The 25109-nt window shown below is 39.2% G+C and overlaps 1 protein-coding gene and 1 long non-coding RNA gene across 9 annotated transcripts in view; both read left to right on the forward strand.

The window, feature by feature from the left end:
• The window catches only part of LOC306987796 (adhesion G-protein coupled receptor G7-like), an 83414-nt gene that overhangs the window by 17695 nt on the left and 40610 nt on the right, over positions 1 to 25109 (forward strand). For all 6 annotated transcript variants that reach the window (XR_013795247.1, XM_079592369.1, XM_079592367.1 and 3 more), the window contains exons 3-8: positions 966 to 1209; positions 14806 to 15099; positions 16829 to 16946; positions 18045 to 18193; positions 22255 to 22365; positions 22445 to 22548. Coding sequence is in view for 5 of the 6 variants with exons in the window: in XM_079592367.1 (XP_079448493.1) it covers positions 966 to 1209; positions 14806 to 15099; positions 16829 to 16946; positions 18045 to 18193; positions 22255 to 22365; positions 22445 to 22548 (1020 nt within the window). In the remaining variant the exon portion in view is untranslated. The remainder of the gene's footprint in view (positions 1 to 965; positions 1210 to 14805; positions 15100 to 16828; positions 16947 to 18044; positions 18194 to 22254; positions 22366 to 22444; positions 22549 to 25109) is intronic.
• LOC306987824 lies at positions 6960 to 12079 on the forward strand. 3 transcript variants are annotated; one of them, XR_013795251.1, is made up of 6 exons: positions 6960 to 7090; positions 8552 to 8578; positions 8928 to 8997; positions 9566 to 9735; positions 11229 to 11329; positions 11691 to 12079. It is a non-coding gene; the product is annotated as an uncharacterized lncRNA (long non-coding RNA). The 3 variants fall into 3 exon arrangements; XR_013795252.1 differs by lacking the exons at positions 11229 to 11329; positions 11691 to 12079 and adding an exon at positions 9263 to 9372 and having other exon boundaries at positions 9566 to 9703; XR_013795253.1 differs by lacking the exons at positions 9566 to 9735; positions 11229 to 11329; positions 11691 to 12079 and adding an exon at positions 9263 to 9398.

Here is a 25109-nt window from a genome sequence, read left to right on the forward strand (position 1 = left end):
TCGCGTATAAATTGCACGATAAACACACTACGTGCTATAGAGACGCATTTGCGTGAGAACAGGCTGCTGTCCCCTAACCATACATTTCTACGCCTAAACACAACCCTCACTGAAAACTTTCTCCATTTTTGCATTTTTAAAAAATCATTTTGTATTATTTGTATACATTTTTCTCATGGGGACCGATACAACACTGATAATCATAAGAAATGTTTCTTGAACAGCAAATCAGCATATTTGAATGATTTTTGAAGGATCATGTGACACTGAAGACTGGAGTAATGATGCTGAAAATTCAGCTTTGATCGCAGGAATAAATTATATTCAAATAGAAAAGTTTAAATCATTAACATTATTGCTTCACTGTATTTTTAATCTAATAAAGACAGCTTTGGTGAGCATAAGAGAAGTTCATTCAAAAGTTTGATAACTAGCTGATTATTACTGGTAGCTGATAATAACTATATATATATAATATTTGTGTGTGTGTTTATATGTATATTTTGATGCAGGTTTTCTTGAGAAAATGGCACAAATAATTTACTAGGCTTTTAATTTTCCAGAATTAGCTGTAAGATTTTACATTTTATACAGAAAAAAATGATAGCATCATTCTAAACTTATGCTTTCAAGGTTATCAGAAGTCATCATCACAGTTTTCGATAAAATCTATGTCTGCCTGCTTGATAATAATACATTGGTGCATATTTAAATATGCAGAATTCACAACAACGTTACTCAGTGCATACATGAATATTAATGATTGGCAACCAGTGAAACACCTGTACGTGTTGAACAAATGTAAGATATAGTGATCGTTCAGCACAGGCCCAGTAATTGTCCCATGCTATCGCCATCCATATGGTCAATCTTGAGTTTAAACAACAAGCAGATGGCTGGCTGCATGCTGTATGTTAAAGCAATGCCATGCAAGGATTAATTCCCTATTTCTTTCTGGTTCGTAGGTTTCGTGGATGTTTGAGCGTGTCGAGGGTGACAGGCACAACATTGCTGTATTCCACCCCGTATATGGAGCCAGTTTCCCTAATAAAGATTTTGTAGGTCGAGTTAAGTTCACACAAGGCTCCCTGGAGAACCCATCCATTAGGATCGACAAACTGAGTATGGCTGATGCTGGCAGGTACATCTGCGAGTACGCGATTTACCCCAGTGGAAACGAGCAGGGAACGACCACTCTTATCATGCTGGGTAAGTAACTGTGATGACCAGGTTCTGTTTTTGACATGTTTCTGTGTGTTTGGATTTTGTTTTATTTCATTCTGTTTCCTTGATTCTGTGTGTGCTTGTTGTATTCAATTATCCCTAGCCTGCTTTATTATTAGTTCCTTTGTTTCAGGTGTGTTGCCTTGTTAGTTTGAATGGTCCCTCTCATTTATGTAATTTGCCCCAGCTGTGTCTCGTACCCTCCCAGCAAACACGCGACGTCTGTTTGACGTTCAGATCATCTCCGTATAACGTCCGTCAGTTCAGAACCACTTTTGTACGTCCTGTGGACGTGCAAAACAGGTTCAAAATTTGAACGTCTGACTAGGACCCCCTATAGACGTCTGTGGACGTGCGAAACTGGTTCAATATCTGAACGTCTATTTAGGACCCCCTATGGACATCTGTGGACGTGCGAAACTGGTTCAATATCTGAACGTCTATTTAGGACCCCCTATGGACGTCTGTGGACGTGCGAAACTGGTTCAATATCTGAACGTCTGACTAGGGACTCTTTTGGACGTCTGTGGACGTGCGAAACTGGTTCAATATCTGAACGTCTGACTAGGGACTCTTTTGGACGTCTGTGGACGTGCGAAACTGGTTCAATATCTGAACGTCTGACTAGGGACTCTTTTGGACGTCTGTGGACGTGCGAAACTGGTTCAATATCTGAACGTCTGACTAGGGACACTTTTGGACGTCTGTGGACGTGCAAAACTGGTTCAATATCTGAACGTCTGACTAGGGACACTTTTGGACGTCTGTGGACGTGCGAAACTGGTTCAATATCTGAACGTCTGACTAGGGACACTTTTGGACGTCTGTGGACGTGCGAAACTGGTTCAATATCTGAACGTCTGACTAGGACCCCCTATGGACGTCTGTGGACGTGCAAAACTGGTTCAATATCTGAACATCTGACTAGGGACTCTTTTGGACGTCTGTGGACGTGCGAAACTGGTTCAATATCTGAACGTCTAACTAGGACCCCCTATGGACGTCTGTGGACGTGCAAAACTGGTTCAATATCTGAACATCTGACTAGGGACTCTTTTGGACGTCTGTGGACGTGCGAAACTGGTTCAATATCTGAACGTCTATTTAGGACCCCCCTATGGACGTCTGTGGACGTGCAAAACTGGTTCAATATCTGAACATCTGACTAGGGACTCTTTTGGACGTCTGTGGACGTGCGAAACTGGTTCAATATCTGAACGTCTAACTAGGACCCCCTATGGACGTCTGTGGACGTGCGAAACTGGTTCAATATCTGAACGTCTAACTAGGACCCCCCCTATGGACGTCTGTGGACGTGCAAAACTGGTTCAATATCTGAACATCTGACTAGGGACTCTTTTGGACGTCTGTGGACGTGCGAAACTGGTTCAATATCTGAACGTCTGACTAGGGACACTTTTGGACGTCTGTGGACGTGCAAAACTGGTTCAATATCTGAACGTCTAACTAGGGACTCTTTTCGACGTCTGTGGACGTGCAAAACTAGTTCAATATCTGAACGTCTGACTAGGGACTCTTTTGGACGTCTGTGGACGTGCGAAACTGGTTCAATATCTGAACGTCTGACTAGGGACTCTTTTCGACGTCTGTGGACGTGCGAAACTGGTTCAATATCTGAACGTCTGACTAGGGACTCTTTTGGACGTCTGTGGACGTGCGAAACTGGTTCAATATCTGAACGTCTGACTAGGGACTCTTTTGGACGTCTGTGGACGTGCAAAACAGGTTCAAAATCTGAACATCTGACTAGGGACTCTTGTGGACGTCTGTGGACGTGCGAAACTGGTTCAATATCTGAACGTCTAACTAGGGACTCTTTTCGACGTCTGTGGACGTGCAAAACTGGTTCAATATCTGAACGTCTAACTAGGGACTCTTTTGGACGTATGTGGACGTGCGAAACTGGTTCAATATCTGAACGTCTAACTAGGGACTCTTTTGGACGTCTGTGGACGTGCGAAACTGGTTCAATATCTGAACGTCTAACTAGGGACTCTTTTGGACGTCTGTGGACGTGCGAAACTGGTTCAATATCTGAACGTCTAACTAGGACCCCCTATGGACGTCTGTGGACGTGCAAAACTGGTTCAATATCTGAACGTCTGACTAGGGACTCTTTTGGACGTCTGTGGACGTGCGAAACTGGTTCAATATCTGAACGTCTGACTAGGGACACTTTTGGACGTCTGTGGACGTGCAAAACTGGTTCAATATCTGAACGTCTGACTAGGGACACTTTTGGACGTCTGTGGACGTGCGAAACTGGTTCAATATCTGAACGTCTGACTAGGGACACTTTTGGACGTCTGTGGACGTGCGAAACTGGTTCAATATCTGAACGTCTGACTAGGACCCCCTATGGACGTCTGTGGACGTGCAAAACTGGTTCAATATCTGAACATCTGACTAGGGACTCTTTTGGACGTCTGTGGACGTGCGAAACTGGTTCAATATCTGAACGTCTAACTAGGACCCCCTATGGACGTCTGTGGACGTGCAAAACTGGTTCAATATCTGAACATCTGACTAGGGACTCTTTTGGACGTCTGTGGACGTGCGAAACTGGTTCAATATCTGAACGTCTATTTAGGACCCCCCTATGGACGTCTGTGGACGTGCAAAACTGGTTCAATATCTGAACATCTGACTAGGGACTCTTTTGGACGTCTGTGGACGTGCGAAACTGGTTCAATATCTGAACGTCTAACTAGGACCCCCTATGGACGTCTGTGGACGTGCGAAACTGGTTCAATATCTGAACGTCTAACTAGGACCCCCCCTATGGACGTCTGTGGACGTGCAAAACTGGTTCAATATCTGAACATCTGACTAGGGACTCTTTTGGACGTCTGTGGACGTGCGAAACTGGTTCAATATCTGAACGTCTGACTAGGGACACTTTTGGACGTCTGTGGACGTGCAAAACTGGTTCAATATCTGAACGTCTAACTAGGGACTCTTTTCGACGTCTGTGGACGTGCAAAACTAGTTCAATATCTGAACGTCTGACTAGGGACTCTTTTGGACGTCTGTGGACGTGCGAAACTGGTTCAATATCTGAACGTCTGACTAGGGACTCTTTTCGACGTCTGTGGACGTGCGAAACTGGTTCAATATCTGAACGTCTGACTAGGGACTCTTTTGGACGTCTGTGGACGTGCGAAACTGGTTCAATATCTGAACGTCTGACTAGGGACTCTTTTGGACGTCTGTGGACGTGCAAAACAGGTTCAAAATCTGAACATCTGACTAGGGACTCTTGTGGACGTCTGTGGACGTGCGAAACTGGTTCAATATCTGAACGTCTAACTAGGGACTCTTTTCGACGTCTGTGGACGTGCAAAACTGGTTCAATATCTGAACGTCTAACTAGGGACTCTTTTGGACGTATGTGGACGTGCGAAACTGGTTCAATATCTGAACGTCTAACTAGGGACTCTTTTGGACGTCTGTGGACGTGCGAAACTGGTTCAATATCTGAACGTCTAACTAGGGACTCTTTTGGACGTCTGTGGACGTGCGAAACTGGTTCAATATCTGAACGTCTAACTAGGACCCCCTATGGACGTCTGTGGACGTGCAAAACTGGTTCAATATCTGAACGTCTGACTAGGGACTCTTTTGGACGTCTGTGGACGTGCGAAACTGGTTCAATATCTGAACGTCTAACTAGGGACTCTTTTCGACGTCTGTGGACGTGCAAAACTGGTTCAATATCTGAACATCTGACTAGGGACTCTTTTGGACGTCTGTGGACGTGCAAAACAGGTTCAAAATCTGAACGTCTGACTAGGTACTCTTGTGGACGTCTGTGGAATGAATCAATTATTTACAATTTCTTTAATTTATATGGATTAAGAAATGGAAACTGTGAAATTTCTGAAATATATTTATTTTGGAAGAATGTGTGCTCAAACTTGCACATTCAGTGCATGCACATTTCCAGCATTAAAAACAATTCAGTAGAATTACAACCTTGCACATATGGTTGAGCCCACAAAGGGCCTAAAATATTACAGATTTATATTGAAAATGTTGGAGTGGGATCATATGTGTATTTTTGTTTTTGTAAAAACTCCTAATTCAATGTTGATTTAGCACATATACTGCAGTTATGTCCTGGAGGACACAGAATCCTTTACGGATGAACAAATATAGCAAATATGTGTGAGATAGGGTTAGGGTTATGGTAACCATCCTACTTAAAAATATTTAAATATACCGCAAAGTAGGTAAATCAGAAGCTAAATCTATAATAATGAAAGAAGTTATGAGAATGTGTCAGGAACAATATAATAGAGGAAACATGAATACTGGTTTATGTAATAGTTGCAGGTACCTGATCAACAGAGCATTGTTATGAATCAAGAGGAAAATTTAGGGTTAGGGTTGTTAACCCTAGCACAAAATACAACAAAATTATACAGAAAGTTACAGGAAGTAGGAAGCTATAATCGATAATAAGAAAGAAGTTATGAGAATAGAGGGAATAGAGGAAGGGGTAGGGTATGCAGAAAGAGGAAACCATCACGATTTTGGTTAGGACACACTGCAAACTCTGCACCTGATCAGCAGTGTTGTGCAATAAATATGATAGCGGGCGGCAGTGGCTCAGGTTCATGCTACAAACCGGAAGGTTGGTGGTTCAATCCCCGGTTCCACCTGACCAAGTGTCGAGGTGTCCATGAGCAAGACACCTAACCCCAGCTGCTCCCGACGAGCTGGATGGCGCCTTGTATGGCTGACACCGCCGTCGGTGTATGAATGAATGGGTGAATGTGAGGCAACATGTAAAGCGCTTTGGAGGCCATTGGGTCTGTGAAAGCGCTATATAAATGCAGTCCATTTACCGTTTACCATAGCAGTAGTCAAGAGAAAAATTTAGGACATGCATGAGAGACTTGCATATTGCAACACTTGCATTAAGCGCTAGCACTTGCAGTCTTCAGTGTCACATGATACTTCAGAAATCAGTATAATATGATGATTTGATGCTCAAGAAACATTTATGATCAATGTTGAAAACAGTTATTTTTTTTTCATGATAGAAAGTTCAAAAGAACAGCATTTATCTGAAATTGAAAGCTTTTGTAACATTAAACACTACCCTTCAAAAGTTTGGGGTCAGTAAGAATTTTAATTTTATTTTTGGGAGAAATAAATAAAATAAATCAATACTTTATTCATCAAGGATGTTAAACTGATCAAACGTTACAGTAAAGACATTTATAATGTTAGAAAATATTTTAAATAAATGCTGTTCTTTTGAACTTTCTATTCATCAAAGAATTTGGAAAAAAAATTGTACACAACTGTTTTCAACATTTAAAATAATAATGAATGTTTTTTGAGCATTCATCAGCATATTATAATGATTTCTGAATCATGTGACATTGAAGTGACTGATGCTTTTTTTATTTATTGTTTTTTTTTTATAAAATAAATGCAGTCTTGGTGAGCAGAAAAGACTTATTTTAAAAACATAAAAAAATGTATCGATCTAAAACTTTTGACCTGTAAAATATTTAAAACTGTATATATATAAATATATTAAGAAAATATTATTATGAAAATTATTATTTTCTTCATAATAATAACAATAGCATAAGCATGATCATTCATAAACTGGGGGTGGCACGGTGGCATCGTGGCGCCGCGTGGCGCACTGACTAAAACAGTTTGCGACCATAGTTTGCGACCATTTTGCGACAACCGTTAGAGGAAAAAACCAAAGAAGAAGAATCGCCACGATATACGCCAACACCGCAACGTCACCTGAAAGGTATCAAGCGAGGCTGCAGACACGGTGATATCCAGAGACTCTGCTTTTATTGAACAAAATCAGGTAGGTACAAAAAAAAACATTAATTTGATATGTTATTCAGTTGACATCAGATGAAGTGAATTAAGTCACGCCTCTTAATACCTTGAAATACTTCTTAAAACGTAGGCATTTTGCGCGGGGTCGACAAACGCGCCGGCGTTGCATAAGTTACAGACTTAAGAAATGTGAGAAAAAATTACAAATTTATCGAAACAAAACTTTGTGCTTAAACTTAATTCTGACCCTCCGTTAACTTTTTTTCTGGAGCACGTGTCTAATCTTAAACAAAACTCAGCAAACAGAGGCATATATCTTTATAATATAAGTGTCTATTTTTAAATGATCGAATTCAAAACTAATATAAATATTTTCTGTTTATGTAATCTGTATAAAAAGAGAGATGTCTGTCGTTCTCTCATCTGCTAACGTTAATTGTAGGCCTAACGTTAATATGTGAACACGTGAAGAGCACGCGCTTTTCAAGCAAATGTTCTGAGGCAATCCATGAAAACCTGTCAATGTCCACATCAGCTCGATAAAACATATCAAATTTAATCAGATTTATGTACTTTATGTCGTCTTGTGACGATATAAGAATGTTAATCTTGGAAAAATCGACCTCAGAAGTGGATTATTTTCACTTCGAGGAGAATTGGATCCAGCTGTGAATAGTAAGTTATTCTTATGTATGTGCTAAATTGTTCTAATCGCTATATGAAATAATGTCTGAAAAACAGCAAAATTAGTGTTTAAATATTTAAATGTCGTGATTTTATATGTATTTGTAAGCAACGTATAACTGCAAATTAAAATGTAACGTTATATGCTCTAAAAAAAAAATTATAATCTATCCAAAACTAGTAAACGAAAATTGTCTAACGTTAAACATATTTGTCAAAAATAGACAAATAGTTTTGGATAGATCATACATTTTTTACTGTAAACTAGACTAAATATATAGTATTTTGTCAAAAATAAAGTAGGTAACTTTATGTTGAATTATCAACTGATGTTAGTGTTTGTTCCAATTCAAATCCTTTGAAATATGTATGATGATAAAACGTATATTTTTACAAAGAAAGATTACGCTTGAACTATTGTTAAAATTTTAATTTTTTTGACTTATATGTGAAAACTTTAATAAAATGGCAAAACATTTATATTATAAACAAAATCTTGCCCATTAAATTATTTTTTTATTGTGTTTTATTAGTGACGAATTTGGGGAGAGAATAAATATTCCCAAAGTTTCTGAAAATACAGTATGAGAATTAACTGTGTCCTCTTAGCTAAGATGTGCTGAAATACTCTTAGAAAAAGTCTTAAATGTTGGACTGATATGCCCATTAATTTTAAGAGTTTATCCTAAATTGGCACATTTTTAGTCATAAGATATTTTTTTTAATACGGCCCCTGATCTGTATATTTCTGTATATAAAATAGTTGTAGAATTTGAAATATTCTTCTTTATCTCTTTTTTAGGTTGAAGCAATAAAGACAGAAAAAGAGGTAAGTTTATGTTGAAGCAGAAAACCTTTATCGTATGTTGTTCCTCAAACTAAATCAATTGTACTAGGAACTAGTTTGGTTTGAGCACAAACTAGGGCTGCTCGATTATGTAAAAAATCAATAACAATTATTTTGGTCAGTATTGAAACCACTATTATGAATCTCAAATACATTAAGGCCCAGTTCCAGGAATACACTAATGTTGTTGGTAGTACCAGTTTGCAACAATTATTAGTTAACCCTAAGTTGTTAACACTCCGGAATAGGGATGGGACAATTACCGTTTTCACTATAAACCACATTAAAATGTATTGACTGTTAGTAATATTGTTTAAAATTCAATTATCAGAGCCACGGGTCCAGGCAGAGCCACCAGATGGGACACAAGCAGTCCAGGCACAGCGATTTGTCTAAAGAAGGTATTCCTCCGAATGCAATTCACCGTGGCAAGAGTGTAAATGTTCTAAAGTAGCAGCCATGTCATAGTGCATATTTTTAACAACTGGTTTTAAGATTCTTAGCTTCATGGTTGACCTTAATTTATTCTCTATCAAGTATCATCATGGCTAAAAGTATATTGGTCTTTTTGCACTGACTGCTGAGTACAGCAGAGGCACACAACTTGCTACAAGAGCAATGTTCATATTACGAACAATAATGTAATAGACACATTTCGTCTTTCAGATTATGACACGCCCATCCAAAGATCCTCTGGGAGGTCTTTCTCAGAGCAATCCTCTGCACATGAAGCCAGTACAGGGCCTTGTAGTGACCTACGATTTCCAATGTTCATGGCAAGAAAGTACTGAAGTGTTAGAGCTGGTATCAAAAACTATAAAAATGAATTGAACAGGACATACAGCATTAGCAGGTCTAACTTTGAACATCTGTTTAAGGATAACACTAGCATAATTTTCTAATTGGCTTCTTGTCAGCAGTTTAAACCGACATGTAGACTTTTACATATGTGGTACTTTTTGTTTTCAGAATTTCAAAAAAAAGTTTTGACAAAGCTAGTTGACATCCACCTCGAGGTGAGAAGGCTGGGGAGAAGCGAGCCTCCCCTGTCGTCTGCCCACATCGAGCAGCTAGAAACGATGGACGAGTTTAAAAGAGAGGAGGAACGCCTCAAAGATAAAGATGCCTTTGACTCCCTGGTATGCACAATCTAGAAGTGATATAATTTTATGCACCATTTAATTTATAAATATTATTCTGTGGTATATAAGTCAGAACTTGTTATAGGTTATTATTTTTCTAACATGTCAGGAATGTTACACCCTCTCTTTAAAGGAACACTCCGACTTTTTGGGACTTTAGCTTATTCACCTTATCCCCCAGAGTTAGATAAGTCCATACATACCTTTTTCATCTCCGTGCGTGCTATAAGTCTGTTTGACGCACCCACCGCTAGCCTAGCTTAGCACAAAGACTGGATGTAAATGGTTGCAGCTAGCATACTAATCCAAATAAGTGACAAAATAACTCTTTCCTATTTACATGTTGTGATTTGTATAGTCACAGAGTGTACAAAAAACAAAGTCATATGAGACACAGACATATTTTAACCGTATAAATACTGGGAACTATATTCTCTGAAGGCGAAGCACTGCTACTTGGGCGGAGTGATAACCGCAGCGCACCTGAGACGCGCTCTGAACGAACTCTGCTCCTCACCGCGGCGCGTCTCAGGTGCTGTGGTTATCACTCCGCCCAAGTAGCAGTGCTTCGCCTTCAGAGAATATAGTTCCCAGTATTTATACGGTTAAAATATGTCTGTGTCTCATGTGACTTTGTTTTTCAAATCACAACATGTAAATAGGAAAGAGTTATTTTGTCACTTATTTGGATTAGTATGCTAGCTGCAACCATTTACATCCAGTCTTTGTGCCAAGCTAGGCTAGCGGTGGGTGCGTCAAACAGACTTATAGCACGCACGGAGATGAAAAAGGTATGTATGGACTTATCTAACTCTGGGGGATAAGTTGAATAGGCTAATGTCCCACAAAGTCGGAGTGTTCCTTTAAAGGTGCTTCAACTCAGCAGAATTGGAGGGAGAGATCTGAGAGATGGAATACATAAAATTTTAGACAGGTATTTTTAACAAGATCCCTACATATAGGAACATGTTACACGCAGAACACAAAACGCGTTACATTTATTGTCACAGTTTGCTGGTCGACGGAGGATGTGACGCATCTTAACCAACTTATACTATACACTTTATTCACTAGACCACTGTCCGAAACAAGAAAGCTGTGGAAAAATAGAAAAAGCTCCAGAAAACTGCATTGACTGCCATTTTCATATTTCATAAAAAAAAGTTAAACAAATGTAAGTTGCCTCTGTCATCCGCCCATATAGTGCAGCTGGAGACAATGGAGGAGATTAAATGCTTATTAATTATCTGAAATGCAATCATGAGTCCTCAAAGAAACTTGATGTGTAAGGTATAAAGAGGAGGGGATTTCACAAGTGCAAGGACAGGAAAGTATGTCATTGGAGCTATAAAATGGTCAACTCTGTTGTTTTCTGGAATCGATTAAACAGAACCACATTTCTTTAGTCTACTCTTGGCACTCACCCATGCTACAGTTCCTGTAGATTACCACACACGTGTCATTTCTAAATAGTGAATTTGTTTCCTCAGGCTCTTCACCAACCGGCTAATGTCGAGTTTTAACATGAAGGGGAAGGGGAAGAAGCAAAAACTGCCTCTAGAATCAACCAAAACATTTGAAGCAATTAAAGGTACACATCAGTTTCCCACGTCATTTAAGTTTAACACTAACTCACTTGTTTTCACTACCTCAACATATTCTAGTGTCAGTGTTAGCAAAAATATTGCAGTCTTACACCTTCCTAACATACAGCGAAGCGAGTTTACAGAACCAATCTTCAGTCAGGTGTATGCTGCCATATACCACACCAGTCACCATGGGTCTGTGCAGTATTGCCACTTAGTTGATATTTGACAGGAGGAATAAGGAACTTCTCAGCTGGTTGTTTTCACATAAAAAATATTGTATGTGAAGTCATTGCAATGTAACACTGGTTTTCTATATATATATAAAAATGTATATATTTTTTTGTTTTTGTTCAACTCTTGCAGTGGCTGTCTTGAAATGGGATGCAAATGCGACTGAGGCTACAATCAAGCTCCATGCCGCAGACCACCTAAAGCATGCGCCAGGGAGGGGGAGGGCACACGGGTTTAAATATTCTATAATTTAGGGGATATTATTATAATTGTTTTGTTCACTTGCCGTTTAAATAATTAAATTAATTGTATTTATTTATCAGCCTGTTCAGCGCTGAGAAGAATGGGAGGGGGAGGGCATACAGGGGTGGTGAAATTTTGTGTAGTTAAGGGAAAATTCTATATATTTTTGTTCACTTGCTTTGTTCATTGTTTCAAATTTGTTTTAGTAATCAGCCTGTTCAGATTTTTTTTTTTAATCATTAAAGATGTAAAAAAATAAAATATTGGCATTTCAAACTATTTATTTATATTTTTGTCCTTTTTAATAGATCAGATGTCATTTATTTCCAATAAGGATACTAAAATGTATTTGCATATCAGGGGCGGGGATAGGTCATTTATTTACAATTTTAAAGCAGTAGTGCACACTGCTTTCACTATGACTCGAGTGAGTTTTATTGTATACCATGTGGTCATCCAACCTTGTAAACTGATGAAGGTCTGATGACCAAAACATGGTTTAATAAAGATAATAGGAGTAGAGGATAAGACAGGCCTCATTAACAATTAAAATAATACAGTTGATTTGTGACATCTGAAATCAAGAAATGTGTCAATTGTGTGAATGCCCTCAAGACATTTGTAGGTGACATTGAAATGACTTTTTTATTTAGAACCCTGTCAAGATGTTGGACGTCAATAATGATAATTTAAAAAGTTCAATGTGTACGTCAATAGTGAACGTTAAAAAGACGTTGCAAAAACGTTCATTCTGGCTCCTCAGTGGACGTCTTCTGAACGTTTACTTTTTATGTCATTTGGACGTCCATAGTTAACGTTGAAAAGACGTCTAAAAAAGACGTTCGTTCTGGCTCTTCAGTGGACGTCTTTTGAACGTTTACGTTTTATGTCACTTGGACGTAAACAGTGAACGTCAAAAAGACGTCTAAAAAAGACGTTGCAAAAACTTTCATTCTGGCTCATCAGTGGACGTCTTCTGAACGTTCACTTTTTATGTCACTTGGACGTCCATAGTTAACGTTCAAAAGACGTCTAGAAAAGACGTTCAAGCTGACTCTTCATTGGACGTCTTTTGAACGTTCACTTTTTATGTCACTTGGACGTCAACATTGAACGTCAAAGAGACGTCTAAAAAAGACGTTGCAAAAACTTTCATTCTGGCTACTCAGTGGACGTCTTCTGAACGTTCGACAAAGACGTTGTAATGACGTCGTTTGGACGTGTCTGTGCTCAGTGGGGCTGTTCCCCACTGTGTATTTAAACCCTGTGTTCTCTCTTGTTCCTGGTCAGTGATTGTATGTACGTTCCATGTGAGTGTTCCTGTTCCTTGTTCTGAGTTTATCCTGTTCTGAGTGATTAAAGTCTACTGCTTGCATTTATCCAACTACCGCCTTTGCTTCCATGCAAATTCATGACAGTAACTCACTTGTGTTTATTTATAGTTTTCCTGCAAACAAGACGGATTCAATAGAACAAGTGAACCATTTTTTTTTAAATTAAGTTCCATGCTAAATGATGATGACACAAACATAGTAGAATTGAATTAGTGTTTTCAACCAATGATTTGGTATGGTTCATAAGAACTGATCCATGAAAATTAATAAAACTCTCCAGTCACTATTTGTGACCTTTTGGTCACAAATAAACTCACATCTAACTCAGCGTTCATCATCTTGTAAAATGTGCTTGGCTAATTTGAAATAAGCATCTTACATCATCGTGTGTGTGTGTGTGTGAGTATACATGTACAGCGTGTATATATTTATATACAGTATGTGTGTAAGATGATCTTATATGCAATGATACAAATAATAAAGATCAGTATTTAAAATGATGACATTTTTAAAATCATGTATAATTTCACAGAGTGATTATTTAATTTAACTTCAGCTATTTTTTTGTCCCAATTGGTTTCATTAAATTTTATATAAATTTTAGTGGATTAAGAAAAAACTGTGTAAAACAGGTTGCTGTATTGCAGTAAATACTTTCATTAAATGTTAAATAAATAATCTAAAAATGGTCTTGTTGCTAATATTATATACACAAGACACGTTACAATTTATAATAAAAATCAATATTTGCATACATATCCTTTTTAGTTAAAACTTTTTAAAAACATGCAAATTGCCACATAATTATTTTATTTCAGCAATTTAGTTTATCATTTCGATTCATTATATTTGATAATAATTTTAGTAAATTAAGACAATTCAATTTTAGCATAATTTGATTTCAGCAAGCGTGTCCTTTGATTTCATTAGATGATGAATAAATAAATAATCAAACAATGATAATAATAATCAAACAAACAGTTTTACATTTGGTTGCCACCATTTATCTGTAATATTTGAGCTCCTCCTTGGCCATCAGGTACATTGATGTCAGAATGAAAAACCCCTATTATTACACAGTTCTGCTTGATTCCACTCAGTTCTGTGATTAAAATATTTTTGTATAATGACCTCTATAATTGACCGTCCTAGATTGTCCCAGGCATCCAGTTTCCTTCGTAACTGTGCTAATTTCATGTCTTTAGTATCACTCTGCGCTCTTTCTTCTCATGTAATCAATCAATATTTCCGTTTTTTTCATTTGGTAAGTAGCCGTGTAATAAGGTCTGAATGTTTGAAACACCTTGTTGCAGGGGCGTAGAATTTAGTAGGGACGCTAGGGACGTGTCCCTACCAATATCTAGTGACATTGATATATCCCTAGCAATAATTTCGATCAAACCTTAAAATATATGTCCCCGTCCCCACCAATTTCGAAATCAAACCTACGCCACTGCCTTGTTGACATTTATTTTTGAAAATGACCGGCTGACTGTACAGTATCCCATTAATAAGAGTCAATGACATGTCTGAGTAGTACTGTGTTGCTTTGCTGTTTGTTTATTTTTTGTTTGGTTTAGCTCAAGCGCCACTTGATTAATAAAAAAGGCTATTGAAAACCAAATTCATGTTGTAACCTCTTTTTTAAAATCTTTTTTTCTCTCCATCAGCTAAACCCAAAAACTCAGCCACTGCCATCCCAGTGCAAGCCGGCTCTTCTGGGGTTGCCGTGGCAAGATGTGAGGCAGCCCAAGGGAAACCAGAGGCAACAATCTCCTGGAATACAGGTATTGCCGGCAGCTATAACCACAATTCAGTGCCCGAGACGGACGGCACAGTGACCGTGAGGAGCGAGTATTGGATGATCCCGACACCTGCTGAAAACGGAAAGGAGATCACCTGCTTGGTGAATCACAGGACGCAGAACGAACCGAAAACCTTCCACTTGAAGCTGGTGGTGGAGTGTAAGATTCATACATACTCACACACTGCAAGAAGTAGTTCAACCCAAATAAAAATTCTCTATTTGCTCACTATATATATATATATATATATATATATATATATATATATATATATATCCATATGACTTTCTTTCTTCTGTGGAACACAAAGTGACTTTATGATGAATTTCCTACCAGTCTTCTCAATTTCTTTAAAATGAATGATGCGGTTAAGTTGAGAGAATTTCATAATATATGTAACAATGAACCATTCAGTTTATGAATCTGATCTTTTCTAAAAAACAATCTGACCCAGTTTACAAATCAAGGCTTACCCATACAATATATGTGACCCTGGACCACAAAACCAGTCACATGGGTTATTTTTTTTAAATTGAGTTTGTATGGTTTTATGGTTTGTTATGATAGGGCAATATATGATACAACTATTTGAAAATCTGTAAACTGAGGGTGCAAAAAAATCGAAACATTGAGAAGATCGCCTTTAAAGTTGTCCATTTATGTTTGAGATTGTGCTGCATTCACTCACCAAAAAATTGTTTTTATATATTTACGGTAGGAAATTTACAAAATATCTTCATTGAACATGATCTTTACTTAAAATCCTAATGATTTTTGGTATAAAAGAAAAATCTATAATTTTGACCCATATAATGTATTGTTGGCTATTGCCACAAATATACCCGTGTGACATGTGATCCAGGGTCACATATTGTAACACCATTTTCTACAATCTCCTTAGGCTTGCGAGGCTTTTGGGGAATGCAGCCCTGGTCTGAGTGATTCATTTGTGAATCAGACTGATTCGGTTCTTGAGTTCACTGACTCCTGTCACAGCAGTTAATGACTAACTGGAGGGGGAAGGATTATCAATAAATACAAGACTTAAATTGTGGTCTGTTCCTCACGCATAGCTGTCGTATGACTTCAGAAGACTTTCATAAAAGTTTTCTTTGTGTCCTTTTTAAAGCTTGAAAGCTTCGGTTCCCATTCATTGAAACTGAAAAGAAAAGCCAACCAACAGATTATTCAAAACTTCTCTTCGTCGAATGGTTTCGGTACGACACGAAAGTTAGTAAACGAGGACAGAATTTTCATTTCTGGCCGAACTAATCCTTTAAAGAAGTGCGTTCTCAGTGACACGCGCATGCACTCATAATCCGTCCCGTATCATTCGCTCATAACACCTTTTCTCCCTCACCCAGCCTACTTTTCATCAAGAAATGCATTTAAGCATCTTCGCCTCTGCCTCATATTTCTGCCTCAACACATTGTTCGCATTTTTTTTTTTTTTTTTCATGAAAGCTATTTACAGAGTGTTTGAGGTGTCTGTGTTTGCATAGCTGAGCGGAAATGTTTGAGGATGTCACAGATTTGCAACTTCGTCATTTCTTTTTATAAATGCCCCTGTTGGAACATCCTAACCTCTTGCACTTTCATTCTGCATTTCCCCAGCATGTCAAAGCCCTTTAAGACTCGGGCAGTGCCAACTTCAGGAAGCCTGTATCTTCCCTTCCCACCCCTGAACGGCAGATAACCAGCCTTTTGAACTGCTTTTTCAATGCAGGATTTTCAGATGAATGTCTTTCTCTCTTTCTCACATTCTTCCAAGTGGATGCTGCACATTGGTGGTGGTTGAGGAGATTCCCCCTTCTATGTAAAGCGCTTTGAGTGTCCAGAAAGGCGCTATATAAATGTAATGAATTATTATTATTATTATTCTTTCTAGACCCACCCACTGTGACAATAGAGGGATATGACAATAACTGGTATATGGGTCGAACTGACGCCGTTTTGATCTGCGAGGCTGACGCCAACCCAGAACCCACGAATGTCACCTGGACAGCGTGAGTACTTTTATAACTTTAAGCAATCGTTTAAAATGTCGTCATCATTTATGCATGTCATTCCAAGCCCATAAGATTTTCTTTGGTCGAACACAAAAGGAGATTTACATTTGACTTATGCTTACCAAGACCAAGTTGATCAAAAATACAATAAAAACAGAAATAATGTTTATTATAATTATAAGCATTATTATTATAATTATAAGTAACTGTTCTCTATTTTGATATATATTAAATTGTATTTTTTTGTAATTTTCAGCATCATTACTTTGAAATAGAAATCTTTTGTAACATTATAAATGTCTTTATTGTCACTTTTGATCAATTTAATGCATTCTTGATGAAAAAAAGTATTAATATATACATTTTTAAACCTTTTAAATCCTTTTTTTTTTACCCACTTCAAACTTTTGAACTGTAGTGTACAAAATAACTGCTTGGACATTCTGATAAATATCTTCTTCCACAGAAGAAAAACAACAACAGCACGAGAGTATAATACATTAGTATTTGTTTAGTCTGAAGAGAATCCATATTTCATATTTCTAGTTATGTGCTGTTGCCATCTCCAATATGACTGAAACAAAGTCAAATATGGCAGATTTGCTGCAAACAACAGCCACAGGCTAATTGGCTCTGAATTGAGGAAGCATCTTTGCCTGCGGTATAAAAACAACAACAGCCTATTAATGCTTCACTGCTTCAACTTCATTTTCTCACCAAAACTTGAATCGATACAGATCGAGAAACAACATTTATTTGCAAGACTTATTGGGAGATACTTAGATGTAGCCGTTTGATTGGAGAGTTTCAAGTTAGTTGAGAAATATGCAACAATTACAGATTTTTTTTGGCACATTTTCAAATGTAGTAGGCCTTATTATATAATAGTGTGCATTAAAGTGTCATAAAAAAATGTGCTGTTTCAGCACACAGACACATTTTAAAAATGTGTCACAAGTTAATGTCTCAAACGCGTTTTAACAGATTTTTTGAGATATACGGTGTATTTTCAGTAAATAAGTTTTATGTTTTTGAAATAAGCCAACATGCTATCAAAAGCTAGAAATGCAGTTTTGTGTGTTGCTGCTTCCTCAGTGCCTCGGGTCAGTTGCCTTCCTCGGTATGGGTTGATCAGAAACGCCTGCTGGTGAGAAAGGTGGATGAAACGGTGAACACCACTTTCATGTGCGAGGTGAAGAACAGTCTGGGTTCTGCCAAGAAAAAGCTCTCCGCCACGGTCATCGGTGAGTGGCACAATGCAGGAATGACACATGCACTCACAAGTCTGTGCTGATGTATAAATTCAATACACTGTTCATCTCAAGCACAGTGTCCTAACCGGGCGCAGTGAGCTAAAGCATTTGGTGCCTAGTTAGGACACGGTGTTGCACGCCACCTCCCTCACACGTAGGAGGACACAAAATGTGGGAAAAGGGTTTCTCCTTGCTAAATACAGATGCATTTTGGTCATCATGTACACTTCTCTAATGTGGGTGGGCTTCAAAAGCCAGACTCTTACTTGGTGGTTGGATTTCTAGTTGGCCTGCCTAACCTAATTTTGCGGGATTTTCTCCAGAAGCCTTTGTACTATGTGATGTCACTTGGTGTGAGCCAGTTTGCCGGGTTGCTTTTTATTTCTTCTTTTCACGTGTTTTCTTTTCCCTCTTCACCATACCTAACAACACCGTAATGTTGTATCTTTATTTAACCTCTCTTAATAGAAAAAAAAGCTATTTTTCTTTTCCTCTCTGTTCCTGTGCATGGTTTTCTTTCTTTTCCTACAGCTTTGTTGTGCGAAACGCACACATTTTGTGTTAGCATTAATGCACAACACCGTCTTAATGTTCCATTTCTTAAAACGTTAGGCGTTGTCGATAAGCTTTGGAGTGGCTGCTTCACTAAATGGACGCGTGTAGGCCCGCGAGCCACTATGCTTTTGGCACTTTCTCATGCCAAGGCAAGCGCAAGAGCTGCATTTAGAATCCGTGGGAATCCTTTTGGAAATTTCAATTGTCTTGTGGGAGAACAAAGGCTCTTTGTAGGCGCACTGTAGCGAGAAAGTGTGGGAAGTTGTTCAAATGTTTTTTTTTTTCCTTTTCACAACGATATTATAAGGAGACAGTCATAAGGACGCCTGGTCCTCACAGAAACCTTCACGTACCTTCACTTGATACATTCACCGTTGCTGCACAACAGTGGATTGTCACAAAGGCTAAGTCACTGCATTGTTAAATATGTTTTTTTTTTCGTGATGTTTTGCACAGCCATTTTGTCTCTGCTTGAAAGGCTGGTTAGTACTAGTCTAGCAGGTCTTTTCAGCAGTATATTTGAGTTGTTTGACTGGGAATTGAGTTGTTATTGAAATGTGCCTTTGGCAGAGAACGACTCGATTGTATGTGTGATATTTGATACTTTTGATACTTATACACACTCATATATATTAGGGATGGGGAAGAGTACTAAGGTTATTATAGTTTTTATTTTAATATTAATATTTAATATTTCAGTTTTGTTTTAATTAGTTTTAGTTTTTGAACACATTTCTATTTATTTTTTATATATTTAGTTTCAGTTTTAGTCATTATAGTTTAGCAGAGTTAAAGACATTTCATAACAGCGAAGTTTAATGTTTACAGTTAACTCTTGTGAAAACCTCTTAATAATACAAATAAAATAATTGTTTGAGGATGAACAAAGAACCAAACAAATGCAACTAAAAAGTCAAAAATATTCATTCATACTCAATCATATTAAAAATGAAATCTTGTTGAACACCCCGGGGTGTATAAGAAAAAAATATATATGCGTATGATTATTCTTTAAGGTTATTTATATGATTAATCCTTTCAAACATTATTCTTGTATTTATTTTCAGTATGCTTTTTGTCTATTGCATCGTTTAAAATCAAATACTCATAGGTATACTCATATTCAAATATCTATTTCTTGGCCAGACATGCTATTTGTTGTTTCCGTTTTCTGCTCAATGTGGTATCCTGCCTAATATGTGTGGTAGGCCTAGGTATCTTGTTTAGGCTAGTTTCACATGAGATGGTTATCTTACGTGGAATTAAGGTACAGCTGTATTTGCATAAAGTCTAGTCATGATGGAAATACTTATTTGGCCATTTCTGCTTCTTAGGGCTGGTTCACATAGAAAGCGGTTTTGCTTTGAGAAACGGAAAAAAGACGCGGGCAGTGGAATTGGGGAAAAAGCGCAAGGCCTCGAGACACGTCTTTTAAAAGTTGAACTTATTTTAACTTGAGTGTGCCGATTTTAGAACGTTGTGTCATGCGTGAAACGATCAATACAGTGTCAACGCAACGGTCATACATTGAAAAATAAAGTAGCGCAGTGGAATTCATTTCATTTTTGTTGAAATTTCTATTTTATTTAATTTTACGAATATGTTATTTGACCAATAGTTTTAGTCTTAGTTTCAGTTTTCGTTTACGAAAAGAACCTTGTTTAGGACTTGGGCCAGCAATGACTAAGATGGTTTAGCTGGTTTCCCAGCCTGGCAACCAGATGTTTAATTGGTCAGTCTAATATTATCTCCCACCCTGACCATCTGAATTGTATCCCAAACCCCTGTAAATAATCAAAACCGACCATTTTAACCAGCCAGGTTAAGTTGGTCTAACGCAAACGCGAGTGTGCGTTTCTGCAAAGCTGGTTTTAAATGGTGGTTTACATTTTTTTGTGGTTTAAATTGATCTAGATGGTCTCCCAGAATGGACAAGCTGGTGTTAAGCTAGTCAGTCTACCTGACTAGCTGAAAATGGTCCCAAATTATCCATTTCTAGTCTAATCAGTTTCCACAAACTGAGATACCTTAGGCCTGGTTTATGCAGTTTTTCGAAGTACTTGTGGTGACAGCAATCATGAACACCCTACTACAAAATTTAAACCAGCTCAAAGTAGAAATATGGTCTTACCTGGTTTAAGCTGTCTAATGTCTTTCAGGTTGGTTAAGTTTTTATGGTTTTAGAGGGGTTTTGGACTCTTTTCAGCTGGTCAGAGTGGGATATCAGCTAGACTGACCAGCTAAACACTAATTTGTCAGGCTTGGAGACCAGCTAATCCTTGGCCAGTGGAGACCAGATTAAACAAGATAAAACCAGCACTAAAATTCCTTTAGGCTGGTTTAAGCTAGTTTTGTTTCCCTCAGACAGGGAACACATATACCTTACAAAACGGGATCTGCCTCTGCCCAGACGATTGGACTGGAACTACCTGCAACATCTGTAAAACCAGTTGAAAATAGGGGAGAGCGGGGCACAACCTAACGCATTTTGGTTTTGGCTCAATTATTTAAAAAAATAATTAGGTTAGATTAATTTTTCTTTTACACAAGAAACATACACATCTCTGCTACAAATGAACACTTAAAGTTTTTTTCTAGGACCTTCCATTTTCGTACAGTTGCACTGAAAGTGACAGAAGTGCAAATGTTACAACTTACCCCATATGCGGGGTTAGTTATAACAGACAGAGGGGTTAGTTGTAACACCTATGTGTAACACACATAATTCAGTACTATTTTATCTGTATAGTTTGATATTGTTTGTATATCTGTATAGATAGATATCCATACATCCATCCCTCATCCAATCATCCTTCTATTATGGATCAATATCATGGATAGAGATATAGTAAAAGGGCTGAAAAGGGCTTATTATTATTATTAATAGTAACAGTAATAATAATAAAAACAAGCTTAAAATCACATTTTAAAGTGTTTATTACATGAAAACAGGCAATATTTTTAATAAATAAACAAGTGATCAATATAGTAAACAAATCCCATAGCCTACAATATTGTGAACACTTGGCGGCTTAGTTGTAACACTGTGCTACAACTAACCCCGCTGTGTAAAAAATATTTTAAACCTAGCTAGGAGTTGCTAGGAGTTGCTGACATGTTTCAAAATGGTGCCATGTTTTAGCCAACAAGACAGTGATTAAGGCAATATAAAGTTAGATTTGGTGACGTACACACACAACTCAGAAAAATATGTATGATGAAAAAAAATACTTAGATGGTGTCAAAACACTCTTTGTCCCGTATCTTCACAAAATATTACCAAAACTTTTCACAAATCCACGGGAGACTGTCTTCTGGCAGCGAGAGAAAAAGAGCGTAAACACAACCCGCGTGACCCTGAGTAACAATGAAAAGGTCTGTGTTACATTTAGCCCCGCGTTAGGTTGTGCCCCGCGCTCCCCTATTGCATGATGTAGACTGAATACTCTTGCTTAAGTTCTCAAGATTACTGACAGTCTTGTCTTTTTTTTTTACAGTACATTTCTGCCCACAAAGCCCCACACAAACTAGTCAATTCACCTTTCCAAAAACGGTCTTAGGCCAGTTTGCTTCCTCAGTTGAGCGATGTCCATCACATACATCAAATGGTATTTCAGTCTATCTTTCTGTATTTACAATATACTCTCTACTTTAAATATCTCTTCATTTAACATTTATGTTTTTCAGGTGGAATCCCCAAAGCTTCGGCCCTCTGTAATATATTTACTCACTTATTTGATACTCCAAACACTCTAGATTGTGGTTTGACCCTGGACACCATTAATGCTAATGTAAGTAATCAATGTCTAATGATTGTAATATATAGTCATATAAAACTTGTTTTTTTCCTCAGATGAAAACAGAAAAGATTGTGTCACGGGGTGACAAATAATCCCCGGAACTAATCCCATCAGAGAAGTGTTCCCGCCGGGACACTTTTAGTGTAACACTGTCCCCGGGCCGGTGTGTGTGTCTGTTGTCATGACAACTAAACGGCAGATTGGCAACAGGTGTGGGGACTTCACTTTGAGTGTCTGATTGAGGCCACGCCAGCATTTTGAGAGGATAAAACACAAGGGGAAGAGAAGGTTGGTGTTGTTGTTTCTTCTCCGTTGATCTGGAGTGTTCTCTCTCCGCGTTGTGTGGTTGTTTCTTTGTCTTCCCCCGGCGATCTGGTGTGGTTCTCTCCCGTTGGGAAATGTTTGTGGAGTGTTGCAGCTGAAGGACCATCGTGAAAGAAGAGGAGTGTTGCTTGTGGGATCCGAGGGCAGTTGTGAAGAGTGGAATTCGTCGTCTGGACTGGGAAAGAGTGAGATGAGTGATTGACAAATTGAATCTCTTAAACGCATGTTTTCTACACTAAATTGGATACTGGTTTGAAGTGCTTGGATCACGTTGTATACATCGCACTGAGTGAAATAGACTGATTCCTTGTCGATCTCTAGCCTCCCCCTCGGCCATTGAAACCAGCGAAGTGAAGCCGCTTGTAGTGGTGAGGAAATTATTCACCGCATCTGTCCCAACTCTGACTATCATCGGCTCTTCAGATCGAGACCTCTGGGTGAGTGTTGGCCTTACTTTGCACTTGAAGAGTGGATTTGTAGTGCTGAAATTGACGTTTCCCATCACGTTGCATGTTTGGAATTGGACTGTCGTGTGTGTGTGGAAGATTTACCTTTTATCGCCGTGCACTCCCCATGTGTTATGCTGGTCTACCGTCCATCATAAGAGTCTAGCGAGATCGATTGCAGTCACCTGTTGGATGTCAGAAGGAAAAGCCCCCATGTGCACACTACACGTGAGAACTGGTTACCTCTGCTTGAAGTTTGTATGCTGTCTGTCCCAGTGAGAACCCTGCTCAGCTTGTGACTTTGTCCCCTGCAACACACGTGAGAACTGTTTACCTCTGCTTGAAGTTTGAATGCTGTCTGTCCCAGTGAAAGCCCTGTTCAGCTATTGACTCTGTCTCCTGCCACCCATGTGAGAGCTATTCACCTCTATTTGAAGTATTGATTCTGTCTGGGCCAGCCAAAGCCCCGCTCCGCTTGCGACTTGAGTCTGCTGTAGCCCTGAAACCCACCTGTATGGTGCGAAGTGCCCGCCCTTTACAACTCCTGTGAGCCCGGATCCACCTACTCACCTGCGATACTCACCTGTGATACTCACCTGTTCAGCGAGTTGGCACCAGCGCCAGAAGGAAGTAAGTCTGACCCCCCACTCACTTGTGATACCCACCTGTTCAGTACCTACCACTGTGAGTTGGCACCAGCACCAGAAGGAAGTAAGCCTGACTCAATTACTTACCTGCGATACCCACCCGTGCAGTACCTACCACTGTGAGTTGGCACCAGCGCCAGACGGAAGTAAGCCTGACTCATTTACTCACCTGTGATACCCACCTGTTCAGTATCTACCACTGTGAGTTGGCACCAGCGTCAGAAGGAAGTAAGCCTGACTCATTTACTCACCTGTGATACCCACCTGTTCAGTACCTACCACTGTGAGTTGGCACCAGCGCCAGAAGGAAGTGAGCCTGACCCCCCACTTGCCTTGGATTCCTGGGAAGAGGAAGGAAGAGGAATTTTAGATTAGGATTTTCAAATTGTTTTTATATTTAATAAAGCCTGTCATTCTTTTTATTCCTGTCTCCTGCCTCCTCCTTTGACACGCTCCTCAGGGTGATCCTGGTCTAGGGGTGGGTGCAGTCTGGCTTGGCCCACCTCGACCTGTGACATATTTTGGCGTAGTCGGCAGGATTCACCTTGAGTTGAGCGATCAGAGGTTGAGATGGCGGAGGAGGAAGAGCCTGGAGCTCGGCAACCTGTCATGCCGATTTTCATGGGTGCCCCATGGGCCTCGAGGTACGGAGGCCCGGGGTCCGAAGTAAGTCTGTCCCTGTGGAAGACCCAGGTGGAATACCTGGCGGGGCTTCAAGGTCTGAGTGCTCTGCAGAAGGTCCAGTTCGTTTTGAACTCTCTGGAGGGGGAGGCGAGAAGAGAAGTTCAGGCAGCACCAGAAGCCAACCGTGCGACGGTCCAGGCTATCTTTGAGTTTCTTACGGGGCAGTATGGAGATACCACTCCGGTAGCTGCTCTGAGGACGAAGTTTTTCAATTCTCGCCAGGGTCCCCGACAATCCTTTCGAGCATTCGCCTTGCAACTGCGGGAGCAGTTTTCCAGGCTCACGGGAAGGCCGGACCATGGCTTGGGGGAAGGAGAGGTGTTGTTGCGAGATCAATTCCTGTTGGGGCTGCGAGAGGGTCCCGTACGACAGAGCCTGCGGGTGCAGCTTCGGAGAGGGCCAGACATGACTTTCGAAGAGCTGAGGCAAGAAGCCCTGGCTCTTGAGCGCG

Source organism: Phoxinus phoxinus (genome assembly GCF_949152265.1).
Source record: "Phoxinus phoxinus genome assembly, chromosome: 20".
NCBI lineage: Eukaryota > Metazoa > Chordata > Actinopteri > Cypriniformes > Leuciscidae > Phoxinus > Phoxinus phoxinus.